Source organism: Neopelma chrysocephalum, unplaced genomic scaffold, assembly GCF_003984885.1.
Source record: "Neopelma chrysocephalum unplaced genomic scaffold, ASM398488v2 Primary Assembly neopelma1_75, whole genome shotgun sequence".
In the NCBI taxonomy this organism is placed as follows: domain Eukaryota; kingdom Metazoa; phylum Chordata; class Aves; order Passeriformes; family Pipridae; genus Neopelma; species Neopelma chrysocephalum.
The window spans coordinates 15142238-15165130 of record NW_020897736.1 but is presented as its reverse complement, the minus strand read 5'-3'; the positions used below and the strand labels follow the sequence as shown (position 1 = coordinate 15165130).

Here is a 22893-nt window from a genome sequence, read left to right as displayed (position 1 = left end):
AGCACACACTGCTCTGGCTACAGCAGCTGTGCAGTACAACACTTTCTTCCCCAGCTGCATCAGTAGCTCAAACTTCTTTCAAACTGCAAAGCCATTCTTTTGGTATGAGACGGCTTCTGGTGGAGGTATTCACAGCAATTCTTCTCTTGCTGGTAGCTGGGATACATCTGGAGGGGAAAAAATATATATGGATCAGCTCCAGGAGAGAAATCAGTCCATGCCCTGCATCCAGCCTCACCTTCTTAAGGTGGTGGTACTCGTACACAATTGTAGTTTCAAGTACCTGAAATCCAGAGATGCAGGGCAGGACCCAGGACCAGAGCACCGGTAAGTCCCTCTGGTGCCCGGTTCCCCTCGCCAGGCCCGGTCCCAGCTGCCGCCGCCCGCAGCGCCCGCGCCGCCGCCGCGAGGTGCACGTGCAGGAAGCTGAGCCAGGGACCCGGTCCGCCGTCCCAGTACCGGAGACGCCCGCGCAGCTACGCCCGAGGCATTGCACGGCGTGCGCGACAGCGGCGGGCGGGCGGACCCAGGGGGCAGGGGCGGGCGCCGGGAGCCCCGCGGCGGGGCTCGTCCTGAGCCGGCTATTTTTGCCGCCGGCCCGGGCTAATCCCCTGAGCCGCTTCCCAGCATTAGGTAACGGCGCGGCGGGATGCGCTCGGCGGCGGCCCCGGCCCGGGCGGACCCCGGCAGTCGCGGCGCGGCGGAATCGGTGGCGACGCGCTCTGTGCGTGCTGGGGGCCGTGGGCACCCGCCGGCGAACCTCGGGGACGCCCGGACCGAAGCCGGCTGGTAGCGGCGTGCGGCGAGGCGGGGCAGGGGCGGGCATGCCGGGCCCCTCGCCCGGCGGCTCCCCGGAGAGGGAGACAGGGGGAGGCGGGCGGCCGCGGGGGCCGGGCAGGGACCGGCGGGTGCGGTTCCGGCTGCCCCACACGGCTATCGCGCTGCCGACGGTGCGCGAAGAGGAGCGGCTCTTCTACCGGCGGCTGGAGGCACTGGCGGTACCGGGACCCGACGGCTTCGGGCCACTCTTCGCCGCCGACGGCTGGAGCGACCTGACGGGTGAGAGCCCTCGGGGAACCCTGGGGCGAGCCAGGCCGGGAGTCGCGGGCTGTAAGGGGCGGTACCGGGGAAAGCCGGGCAAAGGGTGCCGGTTTCGGGGATCCAGGCTGGGCTCTCAGCGCCGTCTCCCCCGCAGAGGACCGGCTGCTCCGGAAGCGCGTGGTGCGGGCCGGGCTGGGCGGGCCGCAGCCGCGGCCGGGCCAGGAGGTGTCGGTGAAGGTGCTGGGCGCCCTGGAGGACGGCGGGCTGGTGGAGCGGGACCCGCGGCTCACCTTCGTGCCTGGCCACGGGGACGTCGTGCAGGTGAGCTCAAACCAGTGCACTGTCCGGTGCGGCGCAGGCTCAGCGCCGCCCGGTGCCGCCGCGCCTCATCAGCCTCGCCATGCCCGTCCGCAGGCGCTGGAGCTGGGCGTCCCAACCATGCAGCCCGGGGAGATCTCCTTCTTCCTCGCCGCCTGCCCCTACGCCTATGGCCGCCCGGGCAGGTAAGGCGGGTGGGCAGGGGGAGCCATCAGGCAGGGGCCGGGAGGGCAGACGGACCGGGGCGGGCAGGGGACAGGGGCAGGTGGATGGGGACAGGGGCAGGTGGATGGGGCCGGGAAGGCAGGGTGGGCAGGGGACCGGGGCGGGCAGGGGGCAGCCGGCGCTGTGCCCGCAGGGAGCCCGACGTGCCGCCCGAGGCGCCGCTGCTGTTCGAGGTGACGCTGCTGGAGGTGCGGGACGGCCCCGACCCGCAGCCGCTGCCGCCTGCCGCCCGCCTGCGTCTGGGTTCGCAGCGCAGGGAGCGGGGCAACTTCCATTTCGCGCGGGGCGACTTCGCGGCGGCGCTGCGCTCGTACCGGCTGGCCCTGCACGCCCTGGATGGCCCCGCTACCGGTGAGACCGGTCGGGAGGGAGGGCCCGGGGCGGCGGGGCCGGGACGCTGAGACCGCCGCTCGCCCCGCAGCGCCTCCCGGGCCCGAGGAGGAAGAGGAGCTGCAGGAACAGCGCGTGAAGTGCCTCAACAACTGCGCGGCCGCCGAGCTGAAACTGGGGCGGGTGGAGGAGGCGCTGGCAGCCTGCGAGGCGGCCCTGCGGATCAGCCCCGACAACGGCCGGGCACTGCTCCGGCGGGGGCAGGTGGGACCCGCTCCGCTCCGCCCCTCTTGGCGCCCCTCGGCCCGGCCGCCCGCTACCCCCTACTCCTCTGCCTGTAGCTGCTGGCGGAGCAGGGCCGGGACGCAGAGGCCGCGCTCGTCCTGAGGAGAGCCCTGGAGCTGGATCCGGCCAGCAAGGTGCGGGGGCGGGAGAGGGTGGTACCGCAGGATGGTACCGGGAGCGATGGGACGGGCGGGGCTCTCGCAAGAGCCGGTGCCGGGAGCAGTGGGGCGGGAGGAGATCCCACAGGAGCCGGGACTGGGACCGTCGGAGGTCCCACCGGAGCCCTGTTCGCCGCAGCTGCCCTTCTGCCCGCAGGTGATCCACGCCGAGCTCTCACGGCTAGCGAAGCGCCAGAGCGCCCCATCTAGCACCGCCTCGCAGGACCCCCGCCACGACCCGATGCCGCCGCCGAGCCCCGGGTGCGTAGACGAATTTGGCTGTGCGGGGACGGATACCCGTCCCGCACCGTCTTGGCGTGGGTAGCACCCACGGCCGTCCCTCCCTGTAGATCTCCTGCACCGCCCACGGCGGAAGGAGCGGTCTGAGCGGCCCCGCAGCGCATCGGAGCCTGATCGAGGAGAGAGGAACGCTCCCGCACCATCCTCCCTGCATTGCCCCGCACTCCCTGGGGTGGAGACGAGCGCTGCGGTGGGGGAGGACGGCGGGCGAGAGGGCTGAGCGGGGCTGCATATCTCTCTCTCCTCCGTCCGCATCGCTCCCCCCCTCCCGCAGCGCTTTCCGCACGGCTCATGACGTCACAACGGGGCGTGGCCCAGGCGCCACACCCCCTGCTCGAGAGGTGGCTGTGGCGCGTGCGCCCCATCCCCGGCTTTTTCGCCCCCGCCGGCAGAACGGCGGTCGTAGCCCGCGGCCAATCAGGCGGGGTCTGGCCAGAGAGACGCACCAGTGGGAGTGCAGCAAGGGTGGGATCGGCACTGTGATTGGCTGGGGCTGCCTTTAAAGTCTGGCGCGGGGCGGGGCGTGGGGGGGTCAGTGCGGGACGTGGCGGCGGAGCGGAGGTGGGAAGGAGCGGCGCCATGACCCGTGAGTGCGGGCTGGCCCAACGGTGCCGTGCCATGACCCCGTCGTGCCATGGCCCAGTGGCGCGCCGGGACTTGGCCTGCGGGCAGCGGCTGGGCTGGGGCGGGAGGGTGGCGGGGCCCGTAGGCGCGGGGTGCGGGGCGGGCCGCGCCGCGGGGCCGGCCGCGCTGAGGCGGCCGCGCCGTGGCAGGCGGAAACCAGCGCGAACTGGCGCGGCAGAAGAACCTGAAGAAGCAGAGCGACTCAGGCAAAGGCAAGCGGCGGGACGACGGGCTCTCGGCCGCCGCCCGCAAGCAGAGGTGAGCGCCGGGCCGGCCCTGCCGGCCTCCCCCGCCCCGCTCCCCGCTCCCGCCCTGTGGCGGTGCCGGCCCCGCCGCCAGCCCCGCCGCGCTCCCCGCAGGGACTCGGAGATCATGCAGCAGAAGCAGAAGAAGGCTGACGAGAAGAAGGAGGGCAACAAGTAGCGGGCGGCCGTGCCAGGCCGCCGCCCCAGGGCCGGTCCCGCCGGCAGGATGCCCCGCACCGCCCTGGGCCGGGCCCCCCGGCCGCGCCCCGCACCGCGCGGCGCTGTCCCCTATTAAAGTAGCTGTGGAGCCCTGCACGCCGCGTCTGCTCGTCCGTCCGCCGGGCGGGGGGCGGGGGGGAGCGGGCACCGCCGCTGAAGCGATCGCGGCCGCGGGAAGAAGGACCAAGCGCGGCGGTGGTGGAGCGGCGGCATCTTCACGGTGAGGAACAAAGGTGGGGCCGGGCCTGGGCGGTCCCTGGGACATCACCGGGGGTCAACGCGGGGGACGGGTTTGAGGGGCGAACGCCCCGGGGCGAATGGGAGAGTGGGGAGGCTCGAGGAACGAAGCCGGACAGGATGGCGCCGGAGCGGGCCGAGGCGCAGCCGGGGCTCGGGGTCGCTCGGAGGGCGGTGGTGGAGAGATGGCGGCCGGGCCTGCGCACCGACGGAGAACCGCGCTGCGGCACGGCCGGGGTGGGCCGAGCCGTAGCCGCCCGTGCCCCGCGCTATGCCCGCCAGCAGCGCGGAGCCGCCCGCGGAGCAAAGCCGAGGTCCAGCCCAGTGCTGAGGCCGTTATTCATCGTCCTCTTAACATCCCTGCAGGGCCAGAACAGCAGCGTCAGCCCGGCCTGGCAGCACGGGGCCCGGTCCCGCGGCGGCCGGGGGCTCCTGACCGGGCGAGGTGCAGCACCCCCTCCACCACGTTGCTGCCGTCCTTGGCGCTAGTCTCGCAGAAGAGGCAGCCGTGGGCCTGGGGGCGGCAGCAGGGGTCGGTGTGGGCTCGGCTGCCCCAGGGGGCCCCAAGAAGCTTCTGCTCACTATGGCCAGGTGCTGCCCATGGGCTGTGTAGGCCCTCCCTGTCTCCACCAAGCCGGGCCGCAGGTCCATCTTGTTCCCTACTAGCATGAGTGGCAGTGGCTGCTCGGTGACCTGCAGGAGAAGGGTGGCTCGGGGCTTTCTGGCAACCTGCGGCCCTGGCCCATGTCCTTTGGGTGCCACACTGGCTGCCTCCTATCACACCTATGCAATGCCTGGGAGCCAAGTGCTGTTCCAGACACCAGCAAAAGGGAAAAGGTCAGGGGAAGTGCTCTTGCTGCTTCTGGAGGCCCCTCTTGCCTGGCAGCAGCCGAGCTCTTTCCTGCCTCATTCGTGCTCCCCAGGACAGGCTGGGGCACACCACAACCCAACCCCCTGGAAGCCCCAAGGTTCCTACCCCTCTCCTGAGGGCTTGGTGCTTCTTGGACCCTTCCCATCTTGATGTCCTCGATCCACTGGCAGATGCTGAAGAAGCTACCTGGGGAGCTGATGTCGGAGAGAAGCAGCACGCCATGGGCTTTGTGGAAGTAGGACTGGGCGATGCTCTGGTACCTGGGGCCAGGGGTGTCACTGCTGCTGGTGCAGTGACTGCCTGGTGTGGTGCAGCTGCTGGAACCTTGGTGCAGCCCCAGGATCCCTGGCCCTGCGCTCTCACCTCTCCTGCCCAGCTGTGTCCCAGATCTGTAATGTGGTTTGCTCCCCATCCACCAGCAGCTGCTTGATCTGGAAGTCCACTCCTGCCAGGAGGGACAATCAGGCCCTGCTCCTCTGCCTCTGCCCCAGCTGTGGAGTCAGTGGTGCTGGGGGCTCATACCAAGGGTGCTGGGGATGTCTCCTTGGAACTTGTTCATGCAGAGTTGCAGTAGGAAGCTGGACTTTCCTGTGTCCCCATCCCCTGCCAGCACCAGCTGATATAGGGGACAGAGGGGCATGGGTCCCTCCCTCCTATCACACCCTGCTGAGACAAGGGGGTTGGGTGATAGTGCAGGAGTGTGCTCAGCTCCCCCAGCCTGGCCCTTTGGATCACGTGGGGGGTGCTGGTTACCTATGGGGTGAAGGCAGGAAGCTTCCTCTCGACAAAGGATCTGGCAGTGCTCTGGGGTCCCTCTGCCTCACACTTCGAGGAGCTGGGGGCCTGCTGGGTGATATGTGTACAGTAGGGGGCCCGAACCCAGGAGCTGCAGGCAAGCAGACCTGTGTCCCTCTCTGGGCCAGGGGCAGGTCCCTCACCTCCATGCTCCGGTGGGAGCTGGGGCAAGGCCCATCCACTGAGTTGTGGCTGCTCACTCTGCTGGGTGAGGAGGCTGTGTCCGTGCTGGAGGCTGAGCTCTGCAGCTGTCCAAGGCCAGCACTGCTGCAGCCCACCCTGTCTGCCTGGGAGGCTGCACTGGGGAGCCAGGGATGTGGGGAGCTGTCGGCCCTTCTGTGCAGAGGGTAATGCTGAGAGACGGGCTACAGCGATGCTGCCCCTCTGTGCTCCATTGCTCACCTGCTGCAGTTCCTCTGCAGAGCAGAGGGTGTTCAGTGCTGCCAGGGTGGGGGCTGTGTGGCAGTTCCAGAGGCTCATGCAGCTCCCTGTGTGCTGTGAGCTACAGTGCTGCTGGGGCAAGTGAGGGGAACCAAGCCAGCCTGCCCTGCACAGGGGCGGCGACATCACACAGCTCCCCTGCCCTTGCTCCCTCCCCTCCTGCGTGGATGACAGCCCCCGTATCCCAGGTCTGCAGGGCTTGCTGCCACAGGCCCATGCCACTGGGCTGAGCCGTGGCTGCTGCTGCTCTCCCAAAGGCTCCTGCTCACCATCCTGGCATGAGAGAGCAGCTGGGCCTGGCCCAGGGAGGGCTGTACCCACAGCACTGGGGCACCTGCAGCAGTGCTGCTGGCTTGGGATGCCCTGTCAGGCTGGGACAGCCCTGCCATTCCCTCTCCATGGTGCCACCTCTTGTGCTGCTGGGTCCGCCCAAAATCCCCCCTCAGCTGCTCCAGCTCCGCAACAGCCAGGAGATGCCGCACGCGGCCCGGTGTTCTCCTGGGCGGGGAGAGATGGGTCTCCACTGCTGCACAGCCCAGGACACTGGGAAGTCCTTGGGTGCCCCCTATGGCTGCAGCCTGCGTGGGGTGATGGCACAGGCTCAGCTCCGAGTTTTGTATAAAAATGTATTGAAGGAGGTATTTACAGTGAGCACATCATGGCAGGGGTGGCCAGGCAGAGCCCTGCTCCCCCAGCGCACCCTGCGGGCGCCAGGGCATCCAGGCTGAACACCTGCTCTGGCTTGCTCCAGCCCCTTGGGTGGTCCTGGCTCAGCACAGGGCTAGTATCCCTGGAAGCATTCACCTTCCAGGTTCCCCTCAGGCTCTCAGATGCCACCATCTCCTGGGATGGGGGGTCAGGGGAGGCCAGGAGGACCAGGCAGCGCCAGGGCACAGGGTGCAGCAGGGACCAGCCCCAGGTACAGTTCGTCCTGGCAGGGACTATGTGGAGACGTTGATGCGCTGCGGGGCACGTCGTCGCCGCACAATGCGCCGCCCCGTGCTGCTGCGCCGGTGCTGTGGGGAGCTGTGGAGGCAGAAGGGGCTCAGCAGCAGCCACAGGTAGAGCAGGACACAGGCCCAGCATGAGGACACCTTCACCCAGAAGGTTGACCAGCTGCCATGCGTGAAGGTGGTCTCCAGCACTGCGTTTTCGTAGCTGGTGGGAGAGGGCAGGTGTTAGGTGCTTGAGGGATGCTGACACAGGGTTCCTGTGCCAGCTGCAGACACCAGGTCACCCTGTGTCCCAGCAGCCACGTGTCCCTGGGCATGTCCCACCTGCCATGGACCCTCCAGCCCTGCAGACCTCATTGCACTGCACGGCTGCTGTTGGTCATTGGCCAGAGCAGTGCAGGTCTGTGGGCAGAGCCCTGCGCATCCCCAGCAGGCGCCAGCTTGGTGACAGCATCATGGCCTGGCACAGAGGGCTGGAGCAAGAGCAGGGAAGGCTGGGCAGCAGTGTGGGTCCCTACCTGAACCAGTTGGTGAGGGTCATCATGACGTAGAGCGAGGCAAGGAAGAAGACGAAGTGGAAGGCTGAGTAGCTGTAGACCACCCGGTCTTGCTCATCCTGGACAATGAACTGTCCCCTAGCACTCTCCTCCACTTGCTCACACGTCTGCTCGGTTCCTGGGAGAGCATGGGGGCACGGCAGCTCCTGCATGCCCCCCTCACTGGCACCCCCAGGCTGGGACACAGGCTCTGCCTGCTTTCCCGCACCCACCCTGCACCCACCTCTCAGTTCCTCCTCCATCTTCTCGGGGCAGCAGAAGCAACAGGAGGGTTTCTGCAGGGACAGCAGAGAGGTGGCTGCCTAGCCCCATGGCCACGGTGGCTGGGCTGAGCCCTCCTTGGCACTGGGGCAGGTGGGTGTGCTCTGGGCAGCCCCCTGTGCTTGGCTGGACAGACCTGCCCCATGCTGGGGCTGTGACAAGGGCTTGGGGTGGTGGGTCTAGGGTGCCCGTGGCAGGAGGACACGAGGCACAGCTGCATCCGTACTCACTTCAAACTCAAAGCTGTAGACTTTGACCATCCAGAGGGGCCCGAAAACCTCGGCAAGGTAGGAGGCTTCGTTGCTGTGCCCAGGAGAGAGGCAGAAATCATAACACAGGCAGCCACTGCCTTGTGCCAGGCCCTCAGCCCATCCCATGGATCCCCCACAGCTGCAGGAGCCCTGCTGTGCTGTATCTGGGGTCCCTGTGCTGCCCCTGCCCACCCACCAATGCCCCATCTGCTTTGGCCCTGCCACCCCTCAGGACATTCCCGGCTCTGCTGGCCATGGGGATGGGGTCCTTGTGTGGTGCCAATTGGGCTGGCTGTGCCCAGCAGAGCTGGTGCCTGGTGGGCCAGTGCTGCAGGGGCCCTGCCCACCCTGTGCCATGGGCATACGTACCACGCAAAGAGCACGCAGGCATACATGATGGCAGCGCCCAGCACGGCGACGGTGGTGTCCTCTGTCTGCAGCTCGTCCTGCCGGACCCCCGGGAAGCAGACGGTGAGGTTCTGACCCTTGTAGAGCACTGTGGGGAGGCAGAGGTGAGACAGGAGTGCACCATGGCGGGGGCTGCTGGTGGTGGGTGGGGGCACCCACCTCTCTCCGGGGGACGGCTGGACAGCGCGGAGAAGGTGAGGTACATCACATAGCAGCTGATGATTGAGGACTGCAACAGCCCTGACCGTGGCTGCTCTGCAAGGGTAGGGACAGAGGTGTCACTGGAATCCCTGGTGTGCCATAAGCTGGTGGGTGAGCTCTGCTTGGGCCCCAGGTAGCCCCCTATGCCACCCCCCTGCCCTGTGCCCTGCACCAAGGTACAGGAGGGGCTATCGGGAGCCCTGGGGAGATGGGTTCTCCTCCAGTGGTCAAGTGCTGGCCCTGAGCTGGGGGGCACAGCCACCCCTAACCCAGGACATCCAGCATGGCAACCCCCACTGTGCCGTGTGATACCCACTGAGTCGCACACAGGGCGTGATGGAGATGAAGGACATGATGCCACAGAGGCTGCCATTGATGGTGAGCAGCGCCTTGTTGAGGTGGCAGGCGGCCGGGTGGGTGTAGAACTTGTAGAGGAAGGAGAAGGCGGCAGAGGCGAGGGTGTAGAAGGCGGCCGTGGCCAGCAGCACGGCCAGGTACCAGCGCTTGTCCTGCGCGGCGCCCGTCAGCCTGTGGGAGAGCGTGTGAGTGGTGGCAGCAGGTGGGTGCCCACCCGGCACCCCGGCACTCACCAGTTCTTGTTCCAGGTGTGTGCAAAGGCCGTGATCAGCACCAGCTGGATGAGGATGAAGGCGAAGCCCCCACAGACACCCATGTAGTGCCAGGCTGGGGGGAGAGGGCAGAGTTGGGGATAGCTAAGGGCAGGTGGGAGCTGTGAGAGATGCCCGGGCTGCCAGCTTGGGTGAGGTGGGGGACATACCTTGGATGAAGTTGTCCTCTGGGATGAAGAAGCTTGCAGCCCAGAGGCCCACCAGTGCCAGCAGCTTCAGGAGCCAGAACCTGCAGGGCAGTGAATGTCAGTGGGACAGAGCCCCTGGCAGCCCCATCCTGGGACACCCTGTTCCAGCCCCACAGCCTGCCCGTACCCATTGTGGAGCTGCGCGCGGCAGTCAGAGCTCGAGCGCACGTTGAGCAGCAGGGCAGCCTGTGCCAGGTGGAAGCAGGAGGTGCCGAAGCAGACCCGGTACACGGCCAAGGAGCCCACCAGCCGCTCACAGTCTGTGCCCCCAGGCAGGTGTTGGCACAGCACCACGGAGAAGGGCACCTGCAGGCATGGTGGGTGATGGGACAGGGCTGCTGGTGTTTCCACCCAGCACCCTCCAGGACCCATGGCATCCAGTGCACCCAGACTTCTGATATCCCCAGCATTCCCAGTGACCCTGGGACCCCCAACACCCTGCATCTTTGGTACCCCTTGCACCCCTTCCCCCTTGACACCTCCAGCACCCTTGTCACTCCCAGCAGCCCTGTTACTATCCCCAGCAACCCAGTACTCCTGACTCCCTGGCAATTCTGGCACCCCCAGTGCTCTCCTGGATGCCCCTGGGTGCCCCAGGGTGCCTGGCACTCCTGTATCCCCAGCACTCATGGTATCCTTGAGACCCTCATTATCCCAGGGGACTCCCAGCACTCCCAGCACCCTGGATGTCCCAGCTCCTGCTGTCACCTTCTCTGTGATGGCTTGGGCCACAGTGCGGGAGAGCATGAGGCAGCACACGGCAGAGGCCAGGACGTGCAGGAGCGTGTAGAGGATCCGCGTGCTCGTGGACACGCGGAGCCCGTGACAACTGCAGCACAGCTGGGGGGGAGCACGGTCAGCGAGGATCCCGCAGGGCCAGCACTGCCCCCCAGCCTGGCCCGGCACCTCCTCCCTTCCCAGCCCCCCTCCCATCCCCACTCCCAGCCCCGCCAGGCCCCGAGTCCCACCTGGGAGAGTAGCGGGTGCAGGAGGTATCCGTGCGCCCGTGTGCCCGCCATGGCCCGGCTCGGCTCTGCTCAGCCCCCGCGGCGCTGATGGGATTACAGGATTGTCGGCTTGGCCCGCCCCGCCATCTGCTCGCTGCTCCCTCCCGGCAGCCACCCCTGGGACGCTCCGTGGGCAGTGTCCAGTGATCCCCGGCCATGGGCAGCCCTGCCCGCACCCCGGCCCCTCACTGGGCAGGACGAGGCCGTGGAAGCCGGCCTGGGCATGGGCGGGCATGAGGGGCACGTGGGGTCTGCCGATGGTGTAACCCTGATCTCAGAGCGATGCCCCGGGGCTGTGCGGAGGAGCTGGGGAGTGTTGGGGTACTGGGGGTCTGGAGCACCCCCAGGCACAGAGGCCCCCAAGGGACACAGGTACCACGCGGGGTAGGGGGATGGCATAAGGCACATCCAGCGGTGAGCGGGGAACCCCCAGTGTCGGCAGGAGATTGGGGACGAGCCACGGCGTGCAGGGAGCCCCGTGCTGGGGCTGTCGTCACCTTCCTTCGGCTGCTCCGCAGCCGTTCCGGCTTTGCGCACGCAGCCCAGTCCGAGGGACGCGGGGGCCCCATCGGGTGGATGAGTAACACCCGTGCGGGAAGGGAGCGGCGGGGGCGGACCCGCCGTGCCCGCGGCAGCCCGGGCCGCGCTGCCGGTGCGGCCTCCGCTGACCCAGCGCACCCCGAGCTCGGGGGCGCAAGGCCACGGCCCGGCCGCCTCCCGCCTCCGGCAGCGCCCGAGACCCGGCTAGGGCCTCGCTGCGGCCGGGCCCGTCCGATCATCCGTGTGGCAGCAGCGGGAGCCAAATCGGGATCGCTGACCCAGTAATCCCGGCTTAGCGCCGGCGGGCACCAGAGGACGGCGGCGGGGCTGCGCCCGCCCATGCCCAGCTCCGCGTCTCGGCAGCGCCGGGGCCGCCGGCTCCGGAACTCCCGGAGCACCGGGAAGGACCGAACCGCCCGGGGAGCACCGGGAGGGACCGAACCGCCCGGGGAGCACCGGGAGGGACCGAACCGCCCGGGGAGCACCGGGAGGGACCGAACCGCCCGGGGAGCACCGGCAGAGACGGAGCTGCGGCCGCTCAGCGGCCCGGGGGCCGGGGCCAAGGCGGCCCTGGGGGCGGGGCCAGGACCGCCTTTGGCCCCGCCCCCATCGCCTTTGAGCGCGCGCCTCTCATTAGCTCGGCTGGCGGCGCATGTGACCGGAAGCGGCTCCCGGTGGCGGCGGCGGGATGGCGGCGGAGGGAGACGTGGAGCTGGAGCTGGAGACAGAGCCGAACGGCTCCGGCGGCGGCAGCGATGGGGCGGGCGGGCGCGCGGCCGAGAAGCCGCGGAAGCACGACAGCGGCGCGGCGGACTTGGAGCGCGTCACGGACTACGCGGAGGAGAAGGAGATCCAGAGCTCCAACCTGGAGACGGTGCGGCGGCGGGATGGGACCGGGCCGGGGTGGGGGGCTGGGCGCCGCCTGCGGTGGGGCCGAGCCGGGCCCTGAGCACCGAGCCTGCACGTCCGTCCCGGTGCCGGTCCCCGTGCCGCCGGTGCGGCGCTGACCCGCCCGGTGCCGCGCAGCGCGGTGACTGCGCTCGTTCTGGCAGGCCATGTCGGTGATCGGAGACCGGAGATCCCGGGAGCAGAAAGCAAAGCAGGAGAGGTAATAGCCCGCGCTCGCTCGGGGCTTGGGGGCAGTGCCCGCGCGGACACCGGCCCGCGACTTCCCGGTCTGACCGGCCCGGCCCGGCCCCGGCCCCCTCTCAGCGCACACCCCGCACTGCTGCGCCGGGGCAGCGACCGGGGAGGGCTGCCGATCACCGGAGGTTTGTTCGTCTCTTGTCGCAGGGAGAAAGAACTGGCAAAAGTGACCATCAAGAAGGAGGACCTGGAGCTGATTGTGAGTAGAGGCGGGGCGCCGGGTGAGCCGTGTCGTGTCCCAAACCTGGGGTGTGAAACTGCACCCACGGAGGGGGCTGGTGCACGCGTGCCCTGAGGCCGGGCAGTCTCCTCCCGGGCAGCTGCCGTCCACCGCCCCCTGCCCAGCCCGTGGGGCCCTGCAGCTGCTGTACCGGGCTGTGGTTTCCCTGCAGATGACAGAGATGGAGATCTCCCGGGCCGCAGCCGAGCGCAGCCTGCGCGAGCACATGGGCAACGTGGTAGAGGCCCTGATCACCCTCACCAACTGAGCTGGGCTGTGGGTATGGCTCTCACTGCACCAATAAAGGCACTGGTGGGACTGGGCTGTCTCTGTGGTCTGCGCAGTGCCAGGACCTGCCCAGCAGGTCCCACGGGGCTCATGGGACCCACAGGCAGGGCCCAGCCTGCAGGAAGATGTGTGTGGCATCACTTTGGCAGTACTGGCTGGGCACACCCATGACTGGAGCAAGACAAGGTGACCTGCCTGAGCACCAACACTTGCTGCACTCCCCTCTTTTAACCTCACCCCCTTGGGGCTTCACAGGCACAGGCCTGAGGCAGCAGTGACAGCCACCTGTGCATGCCCTGCCCAGGCTGGTGCCCACCCTGGCTCGCAGGAAGGCACAGAACCACATGGCCATGTCTGTAAGAACAATAGGGCCAGAGTGTGTAAGAAAAATCAAATCTTTAATCAAACCCCCCACCCCACACAGGTAGAAAAGCCAAACCTTGCAGGAATAGGGTGAGGAGACAGGGTTACCGCTGCCCACCCCAAAACAGGGCCCAGACTGACACCAGGGACAGTACAAGAAAAGAGGAGGTGTTGGGGAACAGATGGGTACAAAAGTCCTCTAATTCCTCCAGAATTGGGTGTGTTGGATCTAGGGGTGCTGCTGCACTCCTGCATGGCCTGCTGGGTGCTGCTGAGGCTACAGACTGGCAGCTGGTGGGACATGGTCTGTCCACAGGCCTGGCCAGCATCACAGACCATTGTCCTCTACAGCGCACAGGCAAGGAGCCCACCTGGTCTGTGCAGCACCGGGAGCGGGACACCACATCAGGGCAGGCACAGCACGGGCAGAGGAAGAGCTTGTCACCACAGGAGTCCCAGCACGAGTCCCTTCTGTCCCTGCCCAGGTTCTGACAGCTGACAGGGCAGTGCCCTCCTGCCAGCATCAGCCACGCCAGACCCTCCTGCCCGTGCCCTTAGGTGGTTTTTCGCTTCTTGGCTGAGGGTCTCTCGAAGACGTCCCGCACGCCTGCTGCCTTCTGCTTAAAGAACTTGGTGTTCTGTGCACTCTCCTGGCCCCAGGCAGAGTCAAAGGAGGTGGTGTCCTGGTCCACCAAGTGCGTGTACTTGGTCCGCCCTGAGCGCCCAAAGTTCTTGACCTGGGGAGCAGAAGAGCTCGTGAGCAGCTGCTCAGGGTGGCTGCAGGACCTGCTGCTCCCCCCTGCCCAGAACCCCCACCCTTTGGCCTGGCACGTGGGCTGGGCACCCTCTGCCAGTGCACCCACCTGCATGACTTTGGGCAGGATGGTCTTGTTGAAGTGATCCTCGAGGGTCGGGGCACTGAAGTCCCTCTTGTACACCTCCTCGTCCTCATCCTGCAGAAAAAGGACGTGTCTGCTCAGCCTCAAAGGTTCTGGCCAGCGCCAGCAGAAGTGGGGGAGCTGCCCACAGCTTGTATCACTGCTCTGCCAGGGCTGCCACAGTACTTGCAGCCCTATTAACTACTGCTGGTGGGGGGGATGTGAGCGTTGTCCCCCAGGCCACTTCTCCAATGCACAGGTCATAGCCCACATGGAGCTAGCTTGGTTCTGGCTGGGTCTGTGGCCCAGACAGCAGCACAGGGACAGCTCTGCAGCTTTGACTTCATCTCAGCTGGGAACCCTCAATCTGACGTGGTCCGGTGAGGTCATGCTGAGTCAGCTTCAGCCCCGTGATGCCTCTCAGGGCTGGCTCTTGTCCCAGGGCAACCTCAGCCCCAGAGCACTGCAGGATAGGGGAGGCTCCCCAGAGCAAAAAGGTGGCCCTAGGGTCTGGCACAGCCCCTGTGGCCATGCCCAGCCCTTGGCATACTCACCATGAAGAAGGCACCGCGGTGGTAGTACTTCTGCAGGAACTTGTATTTGCCCTTCACTGCCTTGTTGGTGATGACTTTGCCGTTGGCCCGGAGCTCAGCTCGGCGCTCCTCCTCCGTCAGGTTCCGCATGCGCTCGATCTCCGCCTTTTCCTTCTCCATGCTGGGTGAGAGAGAAGCCCCTGAGACCCCACATCCCCAGGGCAGCTCCCAGGACAGCAGCTGTCACCAGCTACCACCCAAGGGGTTACACATTTACTGTCAGGGAGCAAAGGTGCCCTGAGGGAAGGCAGGAAGGGCTCTGGGCACTTGGTCCAGCTGGGACCCTGCTGCCAAAGGGCAGCCTGAGGAAGAGGTGCTTTTTCTTTAGAGGAGCCTGTGGGCTCTAAGCCTCGTGTCTACACAGACAATACTTACGCTTCTCGTTCCTCACGGTCCCGTTTGATGCGCTTCAGCTCACGGACCTTCCAGGCCTCATACTCTTCCTCATCATTCTCATCATCTGTATCAAGCGCATCCAGTGCTGCCAGCGAGCGTTTGTTCTCTTCCAGCTCCTTCTTTGCTTCCTCTTCTACGATCTGTAGCAAGGTCCAAGCTAAACTTGCTGCAGTGACTGCCTCCCACGGCCCCCAGCCCAACCCTCCACACCTTGAGTGTGTACTTGCGCCTCTCCTCTGCCATCCTCTTTGCTTCCTGCTCCAGCTCCTTCTGCTTCAGGGCTTCCGCTTCTCGCTCCTGAACTGTGATCCGGTCCTTCCTGAGAGCAGGACCACAACAGCCTTCAGCCCTACCGCAACCCAGCGCAGCTGCCTGGCCCTCTACTGACTCCATCCCCTCCTGCACTGCAGCTGCTTTCAGCCTTTGCCCTCTGCAAGCACAGGCCAAGCCCTGGGCCTCTCCCCTTTCTCGGGGTTACCACATCCCATTGCCACTGTACAGCCCTCACCCAAGGGCTCCACTCAGACTCCACAGCATGATCCTGCAGTGACACAACACAGCCAGTGAGGGGCTGTGGGTACAGGGATCGCCTCTCGCTCCTCAGCTGTGCCCTGCCAGGCTGTGACCATCCCACCTGGGGGAGGCAAACGGCTGCCCCATGGCGAGGAAGGGACTGTGGCAGCCCCGAGCTTGTCACTCACGAGTCCCTGCCAGGGCCGGCCCATGCAACCGTGTCACCTACTTGCGGATGAAGACAGGTTTGAGACGCGGCTCCATTTCATCCTCGCTGTCCGTGTACTCCTCATACTCGGATTCTGACTCGGATTCTTCTCCAGAGCGACCCTCATCTTCCAACTCCATCACTTCCATCTCCTCCGTTTTCCTCTCCTGCGCTCGCTGACGCATCATCCCACGTCGACGCTCGATCTCCTAATGGGGAACAGCACAGAGCAGTCAGAGACCAGTCCCGCTACCGCTTCCCTCTCTCCTCTGTCAAACACGCGTGATGTTTGGAGTGTTGGCTTTGAGAAGATACACCCACCCCTCCGGATGCAGGGTGGCCTCTCTGAGTGTCCAGTCCCATGCAAGAGGATGGTCACCCACCAGGAAAGTCATGGCCAGGTGTAACACTTGTCCAGCTCCACCAGAAAACCCACATATCTGTGCAAAGGGCATCTCCAGCCTGTGCCATTCCAGTTTCCCTGGGCCCGTTCTCCAGCTCTGCAAGCACACCTCATCATCGATCTCTTCCTCCTCCTCTTCACTGGTGTCCTCACGCTCCAGCCGCCATGCTTCCCCCTCCACCTCCGAATCACTTTCTCCAACCACTTCAGGTTCCACGATTTTGCGGTGTCTCGCAAGCCTGCAACAGGCCCCAGTTAACCCATGGCACTCGTAATGTAAAGAGGCTACGGGAAGGTGGCTGTTCAGGAATCGCTCCTGGCAAGGTAAGCACTGGCACTGCCAGGTGCGGGGAGAACTGAGATGTGCTCTCCCAGGAGGCTGCAGTGGCTGGGCACAGGCAGCTCCTCACTGTCCGTGCTTTGAGTAGAAATGGAGTTCTCAACGGGAAGCCTCCCTGCTACTGGAAACGAAACCAGCAGCAGTTCCACAGGAGGCAAGCAGCACATGGTGCTCCCTCTCCAGAGCACACTTCACATGACACTATCCCTCCCCACTGCCTCGAGCCTCAGCACACTGCACCAATATCTATTTTGGAGCCTGCTTTCGCCACCACCCCCTCAAGTCCACCTGGATGTGGGGCTTTGCCTGGGTGGCTCCTGGTTGGAAAGGAGCCCCAGGGAGAGCGCAGCATGGATGTGAGAAGAGTCACAGACTCTCCTGCACTGCCCGGACAACGCTCCCAGCTCCTGCCCGGTGCAGTTCTTCCCTGCAGTGCCGCAGAGAAGTGCAGGCTCCCCAGCCCCCGCCAGGCAAAGGGAGGTCAGCTCCCGCCTGACCCAGCACTCACCGCTCCTCCACGTCCTCCGCGATGCGGTTCTGGAGGCGCCGGAGGCGAGGGTCGTTGGCCAGTTCCTCCTCCTGCTCCTCGGGCTCCACCTCCTGCTCCTTCGCCTTCTTGATGAACTGGAACTCCTCGTCTTCCTCCTCCGACGACTCCATGGGCGCATAGTCGGGCCGCTTGCCCGACACGTACCGCTTCACCTTCACCTTCTCCATGGACAGCTCGCCTGCGAGCGCCGGGCCGTCACCGAGGGTCCCGGCCCCGCGCCCCCCCGGCACTCCCCCCCCCCTGCCCCCCGGGCCCCCGCTCACCCTTCTCGTTGCGGACGGGCACGGCGCCCGCCGTGGACTGGATCGGCGGCTGCTTCATGAGGGCGCTGGGGACCGCCATGGTGGCGGCGACAGGGGCCCGGCCGGGCGGCGTCCGAGCTGCGGCACTGACAACACCGGAACCGGAACCGCGGCCGCTTTCGCCGGAACCGGGGTCGGGGCCGCGCCGGAGCCGGAAGTGACGCTCAGTGTGGCGTCACTGCCGGGCCGGGCCGGGCCGCTGGCCCTGGGGCGGGCTGGCAGGGGGAGCCCTTGGTCGCTCCGGGTCCCGCCTTCGGCCGGGGGAGGTTCCCTCCCGCACGGCGCAGGTTTTCTGCGATCCACTGGGGCGTCAGGGCGAGGCACCGGCCAAGGGGCCATTGCACGGCGGGGCAACGCGGGGTATCCCCGGGACGGGGCTCTGGCGCCTCTGGCGCTCTGTCTGAGCGCCGCGGGGCTCCGGCTGAAGCCCCAGCCGGCCCCGTTGCCGCCCCCCGCTCGGGGAGGGCGCCTTCCGTGCGGGGCTGGGTCTGAGCGGCCGCTGCTTGAACACCGAGGGTTCGGGGTCTCCGTAACTTGCTGGGCTGTGGGACACGTCCTGCAGCTGGTGCATTCCTGTACTGAATTCCCCCGGCACAACCTGGAAAAACCGCTGCTCGCTCAGTGCACAGCGGGGCCCGTGGGTCTGTGCTGTGCCCGCCGCCAGGATGGCTGCTCGGGGCAGGACTGGGGCTGGGTGGTCGTGGCTGCTGTTGAAGCTGCCCAGTCCCTCCCGCTCTGGCCCCGACAGCCAGAGCCAGCCCTGGCCCCAGCCCTACTGCTCTGCCCGCTGCCAGACAGCCCCGCCGAGTCCCAGCGCTGCCGCCTGGGTCCCCACCTCCTGGGCAGCAAGGACCGGTGTCCCCGGCCCAGCCGTGTGTCCCCCCGCAGCCCCCGGGGACGCCAGCGCTTGGGGTAGGGCTGCTGCCGGTGCAGCAGGACCTTTCGCCGTGCCGCAGAGCGGCGCTGGGGGAGCCCCTGGGGTTCCTGGTGGCATCGGTGCAGTGATGTATGTGTGGGGAAGGGTCAGGGCCACAGCCACTTCAAGACAGCCATGCGGGGTTTTCCATAAGCAGCCGGGGGCTGCCCGTGTCAGCATGTCTCAGCTTCCGTGGGGCTCGAGGTTTCACAGCGCCGGAGCGATTGGCTGACGCAGGACGTCTCACATCCTGCCACAGAAGATAACCACTTCTAAGTTGGGTAAAACTACAGCACAAGCCACCACAGTCACACCTGCCACCCTCTGCCTGCTACCTTCTGCTGAAGAAAGGAAGAGGTTTTAAGGGTGAGGTTTTATCTTCCATGAAATCTGCTTGCTGGCAGGGGAATTTGGGAAGCAGGGGGCAGAGCCGTGCTTAACTCTGCACTGCCGGGTGCCTGCCCTGTTGGTGCTGGAGAAGGTGCCCTTGTGCCCGTGCAGCAGAGGCTGTGTGGGGCGAGGCCAGCCCTGGCAGTGAGGAAGGCCCAATGCACATATGTTTTCCAGTTGGTGGGTCAGCACTGGAGCACAATCCATAAGGGAGTGCAGGAAAGGTGTCCTTGGTCTGAACTGGGAGATGTCCCTCTGGAAGGATTTTGTGGAGCCTGTCTTGGGGAGAGCAGACCCAATTGGTAGCAGTACCATCCCAGTCTGGGCCCAGCTCCACTGGGATGGAGGGTCCCAGCAGTGGCTGCGGAGGTCCTGAGGCTGGCTCCCTCCTGGGGCACTTTCCCCGTCCCACAGAAATGCTGAGGCGGGGCAGATCCGGTTGGGTGACCATGATCCGGCAGGGCTGCAGGCAGGGGTGGCTGCCCCCAGGCACAGGGGCAGGTGGGCCCAGCCCCTTGCAATGCCAGCTAGCTGCACCCAGCAGCCATTCCTGCTCAGTCCCTGCTGTGGTGCTGGGGAAGGATCTCCCTGCAGTGCACTCCACATGGCCCCGTTCCTGCCGCAGGCAGAGCTGGGGCCTTTCTCCAGGGCTCCCCTGCTTTAGTGTGTCCCTGCACCAGATGGGGGGCGGGGGGCTCCCTTCATGCCCTGAAGCTGGTGGTTTGCCTGAGCAACTGAGGTATTGGTGGCTTTATAATGCTACAGCACCTGAAGGTTCTCCCCAGCCTCCACCAGGAACGAGCAAGAGCCGACCCGTGTGCTTCTGGCCTTTGCACCCGGATGACAACTGGAACTCCCACTCTGTGTTTGGTCATCTGATGAGAAGTTAATGTTGAGGGCTGTCACAGTGTGTTCCCACCTGATGAGTCCTGTGCCAGGGGACAAGGAGGGAGCTTCAACAGTGCTCAGAGAAACAATTGGCCACAGCAGCTAAGGGGAATCTTGGGGACTGCACACAAAGCACGTACTGTCCCATTCAGGTGAAGCAAAAGTAAAGACCTGGGCAAACAGGGAAATATCTTTAAGTTTGGCTTGGTTCTGTGGCCGCCGGCACTGGAGGCTGTGGCAAGAAGCCACCCTTGGCTATGACGTGTCTTTGCCCCACATCCCCTCTCCCCAGCACAGTGGCTGCTGACGTGTCAGCCCTGCAGTGCTTGGCTGTCGGCAGCTGGGCTGTGGCAGAGGTGGGGGGCACTTAGTAGGGCTGAGCCCCCCCTTCCCACAGTGGTGCGAGGCTGCAGGAGGCTGACAGCTGCTGGCATGAATGAGCCTGGAACATGGGCCAGTCTGCCTCACAGTGCTGTGCCAGCTGCACCTGCTGGGCTTTGGGCTGGGTTCGTCTGTCCGTGTCTGTGAGCACCCCCTCCCCAGCCCACTGAAGCCCGTGGGTACACAGGGCTCCTGCTGCTGGGCCATAAGTGGGTTCCCAGCCTGGTGTTCCCTGCACACATGTACTTGTGTTCCTATATGTGTCACTTGTGTGGAGCACCCTGAGTGCCACAAGCACCTTATGGTGCTTGGGCTGTGGAAAGGTGTCCCTGCACCTGCATGGCAGGTGATGGCAGGGTGCTGTCATGAGATAGGTGATGGTAGCTCACGTACCACAAGCCCAGAGCAGGGGCAGAGCTGGGGTAGGTCTACACGTTGCCAGCGTTACAGCTGCTGCTGACAAAGCCAGAGGCAGATAAAGTTACAGAACCCCCCCAAGCCAGTCAGTTTGTGTCTGAGGCTGTACCGCAGGACAAGGTCAGAGTGTTCAGGCTGGGCCCGAGTCCCTGCATGTGGCCACAGTGAGATGTTGTGTCTGGGAGCTGGAGAGGAATAGAGCTGCTGGAGCCAGCAGGACCCTGCGGAGCACAGCTCCTGGCGGGGCCACAGCAGTCTCAGGCTGGTAGCATCCGGGGGGAAGGGAGGAGAGGGGTTGGAGAGGCTCCAGGGAAGGGGACTGCAGCCTCAGCTTCGGGAGAGGGTGAGGGCAGGTGCAGGGAAGGGGCTGAACAGCACAGCAGAGGGGCCGTGGGCTTGCCCCTGCACTGGCACAGGGCGTTGGGAGGCAGAGCGGGTTGCTCTGTGCTAGGTAAACATTCAGGTATTGATTCTGTCCCTCCGGATGTTTCTGCCTGCCGTTGCTGCCTGTTACTTCATTTTCTCTGCTGTTTGTGTGGGCCCTCTGCCCTTCCTCTGCTGGTCCCCACTCACTGGCTGCTTCCGCCTGCAGTCCCGGGGGTCCCCGGGGCTGTTGTGCCTGCAGGCAGGGGCGCAGTGCTGTGTTGCTCTGCCTCCCACAGACCTCGGGCAGATGGGCAGTTGCATCACTGTTGGGTTTGTGCAATCTCTGCAACCTGAAAGCCGAAAACTGACCTGATTTTTCCATGAAAGTGGGTTTCTATTGATTGTGTGTGCAGCTGGGCCACACCGCACAGTGTGCTCAGTACAGGGGGGTCTCTCCCAGCCCCAGTGAGAAGTTTAGCCCCTGTGCCTGTAGTGTGGGCCCCACGGGAGCCTGGCAGGGCAGACCTCGTGAGACGGGACAGTGCGGCTGGCTCGCAATAGGGCTGCCGTTTTGCTGGTACACTGCTGCATGGAACAGCTGTTCCTGCTGTCTCCTGGGGTGTGCTGGTGCCTCTGAGCCATGGCGCCAAGTCTGAGAGGAGGGTTCATGGTCCTGGCAAACATGGCTGCAGTAACTGCTTCACCCCCTTGCTGCACCACGGCTGGGGGCAGAGAGGGGTGCCAGGCGGTCCTGAGAGGTGAGGGGGGCACAGCAGCCGCCCAGATCCACACTGGTTGCCCTTGTCTCTGCTCCATCTGCAGTTGTGCTCTGGGGGGCTGCTGGGACAGCATGTCCCTTCCCTGCCCGTGGCACTGTGCCACCCACAGCCAGGTGCTCTTCAGGCCAGGCGTTGTCTTTGGCAGGGCAGCGGGGTCAGCGCAGGTCCCAGGCCAGCGGTTTATGTAAGAGTGCAGTGCTTCCTGCCTGCCTGCCCCGCGGCACCGTGGTAAGCCCATGGCGACAAGGGCCCTTTGTCAGCTCCTCTCCCCAGCACCATATGTCACAGGGCAAGGTGCAGTGGCGCCTCACCTGCCCTGGCATAGCTGCCAGCACTCAAAGGAGGCATTGGAAGATAAGGTGTGTGAGTGGGGCAGGCAGCCTGCCTACCAGCCCACCTCCCACCACTGGTCCTGCCCCCATCCATATATCCTCCATATAACTCCGTGGGGCATGGCCAGCTTTGCTGTGCAACCAAGGGCCGGCCTGGGCTGGACGACTGCAGGAACGACTTCCAAGCACGCTGAGGTGGTGTTGGGGTGAGTGCTGCCTGTCCGCGGTGTGCCGGGCCCCCCAGCAGGACCGTGGCCCTGAGGGTGGGCCTGGGGCACCACAGCCCCTGTGGCCGGTGGTCCCTGGTGCGGCTCTTTGGGCTGGATGCTGGGGTCTGCCCAGCCTGAGTCCCTGCAGAACCAACCCAGTTAGCACAGAAACCTGCCCTGTGCCAGATTTTCTGGGCTGTTCTCAGCATTTCAGTTACCAAGGTGACTGTTTCCTGTGCGATTGCTAATGCTTCACGATCTCGATCATGATATCCGAGTGACTTCCTTTTCTCCGTGAGGAGCACTAGGACCTGCTCCTGCTTGGGGCTGCCAGAGCCATTGCAGGTGCGGAGGATTCAGGTTTGGGTTCAGGTCAGTTTGGGTTCCGCTGCTTTTGTGTTGCTTGTGACACAGTGGATTGTTTTTACAAATGACTGAAATCGTTTCACTTCTCACCTTTTCTCCTTGGTGGAGGTCTCTCTCCTGAAACAGGGCTAATGGATTTTCCTTGTGTTGCTGCTTTCCAGACAGTTTCTCTCTCAGGCTGCTGCACACTGACCTGGGGCCACAGCCCCATGGTATGGACCTCATGGGAAGGCTGGTGTTATTCCCATAGCCTGGCTGGGGAGCTCTCTTCTCCGGGGGCTGCCAGGGCTGAAACAGGCTGGTCTGGCTGGGCTCATGTCTCACCAGCCCCATGTTGAAGCACAACCTGCTACACCAGGCAGAGATGGGGCGTCTTCTGTGTGCCCTTTGCTGCAGGTGCCCTCGTACCCCAGTCAGTGCCGGGAGCCCATGGGGGGGTCACGGCTCTCACGGGGCAGATCCAGGTCTCCTGCTTCGGTTGGCACAGGTACCCTCGGGGTGGGCACAGGCAGGCCCACGCAGGAGAGGCTGCGCTGAGCCCCGGGCCGTGCCCGGTACTGGCGGG

The 22893-nt window shown here is 65.5% G+C and overlaps 6 protein-coding genes across 8 annotated transcripts in view; 4 read left to right on the top strand and 2 right to left on the bottom strand.

Annotated features, from left to right (window-relative positions):
- Positions 1-768: 768 nt before the first annotated feature.
- On the top strand, positions 769-2999 carry LOC113970078 (peptidyl-prolyl cis-trans isomerase FKBP8-like). Its single transcript, XM_027688590.1, has 8 exons — positions 769-1059; positions 1196-1362; positions 1456-1544; positions 1718-1935; positions 2006-2178; positions 2256-2333; positions 2515-2618; positions 2708-2999. Exons 1-8 carry the CDS (start codon positions 825-827, stop codon positions 2742-2744), a joined length of 1101 nt encoding a protein of 366 aa, XP_027544391.1. The 5' UTR covers positions 769-824; the 3' UTR covers positions 2745-2999.
- Positions 3000-3127: 128 nt separating this feature from the next.
- SERF2 (small EDRK-rich factor 2) lies at positions 3128-3841 on the top strand. Its single transcript, XM_027688597.1, has 3 exons — positions 3128-3243; positions 3431-3539; positions 3641-3841. Exons 1-3 carry the CDS (start codon positions 3237-3239, stop codon positions 3702-3704), a joined length of 180 nt encoding a protein of 59 aa, XP_027544398.1. The 5' UTR covers positions 3128-3236; the 3' UTR covers positions 3705-3841.
- Positions 3842-6729: 2888 nt separating this feature from the next.
- SERINC4 (serine incorporator 4) lies at positions 6730-11098 on the bottom strand. Of its 3 annotated transcripts, XM_027688583.1 has the most exons (12): positions 10506-11098; positions 10246-10377; positions 9665-9843; positions 9499-9578; positions 9311-9404; positions 9037-9248; positions 8679-8774; positions 8481-8607; positions 8091-8163; positions 7823-7874; positions 7561-7717; positions 6730-7247 (listed from the first exon to the last, which is right to left on the bottom strand). In XM_027688583.1, the coding sequence occupies exons 1-12, from the start codon at positions 10554-10556 to the stop codon at positions 7031-7033; spliced, it is 1470 nt and encodes a 489-aa protein (XP_027544384.1). In that variant the 5' UTR covers positions 10557-11098; the 3' UTR covers positions 6730-7030. The 3 variants fall into 3 exon arrangements, with proteins under 3 accessions (XP_027544384.1, XP_027544383.1, XP_027544385.1); XM_027688582.1 differs by having other exon boundaries at positions 7561-7874; XM_027688584.1 differs by lacking the exons at positions 10246-10377; positions 10506-11098 and having other exon boundaries at positions 9665-10026.
- Positions 11099-11738: 640 nt separating this feature from the next.
- Positions 11739-12768, top strand: HYPK (huntingtin interacting protein K). Its single transcript, XM_027688595.1, has 4 exons — positions 11739-11958; positions 12137-12192; positions 12378-12429; positions 12623-12768. The coding sequence occupies exons 1-4, from the start codon at positions 11773-11775 to the stop codon at positions 12716-12718; spliced, it is 390 nt and encodes a 129-aa protein (XP_027544396.1). The 5' UTR covers positions 11739-11772; the 3' UTR covers positions 12719-12768.
- Positions 12769-13119: 351 nt separating this feature from the next.
- Positions 13120-17404, bottom strand: MFAP1 (microfibril associated protein 1). The gene is made up of 9 exons (XM_027688589.1): positions 17246-17404; positions 16941-17160; positions 16202-16331; positions 15711-15898; positions 15179-15287; positions 14948-15108; positions 14534-14693; positions 13965-14054; positions 13120-13838 (listed from the first exon to the last, which is right to left on the bottom strand). The coding sequence occupies exons 1-9, from the start codon at positions 17322-17324 to the stop codon at positions 13656-13658; spliced, it is 1320 nt and encodes a 439-aa protein (XP_027544390.1). The 5' UTR covers positions 17325-17404; the 3' UTR covers positions 13120-13655.
- Positions 17405-21868: 4464 nt separating this feature from the next.
- The window catches only part of FURIN (furin, paired basic amino acid cleaving enzyme), a 19820-nt gene continuing 18795 nt past the window's right edge, over positions 21869-22893 (top strand). The window contains exon 1 of the mRNA XM_027688568.1: positions 21869-21959. The gene's annotated coding sequence lies outside the window, so the exon portion shown is untranslated. The remainder of the gene's footprint in view (positions 21960-22893) is intronic.

What these genes read in the sequence shown, in the direction of transcription:
- SERINC4 (XM_027688582.1), bottom strand. Translation starts at nt 10,556, where the DNA reads ATGGCGGGCACACGGGCGCACGGATACCTCCTGCACCCGCTACTCTCC. An exon ending in AGAGGACAACTTCATCCAAG is followed by an intron (nt 9,405 to 9,498) that starts GTATGTCCCCCA and finishes CTCTCCCCCCAG; the next exon opens with CCTGGCACTACATGGGTGTC. An exon ending in CACACCTGGAACAAGAACTG is followed by an intron (nt 9,249 to 9,310) that starts GTGAGTGCCGGG and finishes GCTCTCCCACAG; the next exon opens with GCTGACGGGCGCCGCGCAGG.
- HYPK (XM_027688595.1), top strand. Translation starts at nt 11,773, where the DNA reads ATGGCGGCGGAGGGAGACGTGGAGCTGGAGCTGGAGACAGAGCCGAAC. An exon ending in AGAGCTCCAACCTGGAGACG is followed by an intron (nt 11,959 to 12,136) that starts GTGCGGCGGCGG and finishes TCGTTCTGGCAG; the next exon opens with GCCATGTCGGTGATCGGAGA. An exon ending in AGGAGGACCTGGAGCTGATT is followed by an intron (nt 12,430 to 12,622) that starts GTGAGTAGAGGC and finishes GTTTCCCTGCAG; the next exon opens with ATGACAGAGATGGAGATCTC.
- MFAP1 (XM_027688589.1), bottom strand. Translation starts at nt 17,324, where the DNA reads ATGGCGGTCCCCAGCGCCCTCATGAAGCAGCCGCCGATCCAGTCCACG. An exon ending in GGCGCAAGTACACACTCAAG is followed by an intron (nt 15,109 to 15,178) that starts GTGTGGAGGGTT and finishes ACCTTGCTACAG; the next exon opens with ATCGTAGAAGAGGAAGCAAA. An exon ending in ACCGCGGTGCCTTCTTCATG is followed by an intron (nt 14,055 to 14,533) that starts GTGAGTATGCCA and finishes CTTTTTCTGCAG; the next exon opens with GATGAGGACGAGGAGGTGTA.
- LOC113970078 (XM_027688590.1), top strand. Translation starts at nt 825, where the DNA reads ATGCCGGGCCCCTCGCCCGGCGGCTCCCCGGAGAGGGAGACAGGGGGA. An exon ending in GCCTATGGCCGCCCGGGCAG is followed by an intron (nt 1,545 to 1,717) that starts GTAAGGCGGGTG and finishes CTGTGCCCGCAG; the next exon opens with GGAGCCCGACGTGCCGCCCG. An exon ending in CCTGGATGGCCCCGCTACCG is followed by an intron (nt 1,936 to 2,005) that starts GTGAGACCGGTC and finishes CTCGCCCCGCAG; the next exon opens with CGCCTCCCGGGCCCGAGGAG.
- SERF2 (XM_027688597.1), top strand. An exon ending in GCCGCCGCCCGCAAGCAGAG is followed by an intron (nt 3,540 to 3,640) that starts GTGAGCGCCGGG and finishes CGCTCCCCGCAG; the next exon opens with GGACTCGGAGATCATGCAGC.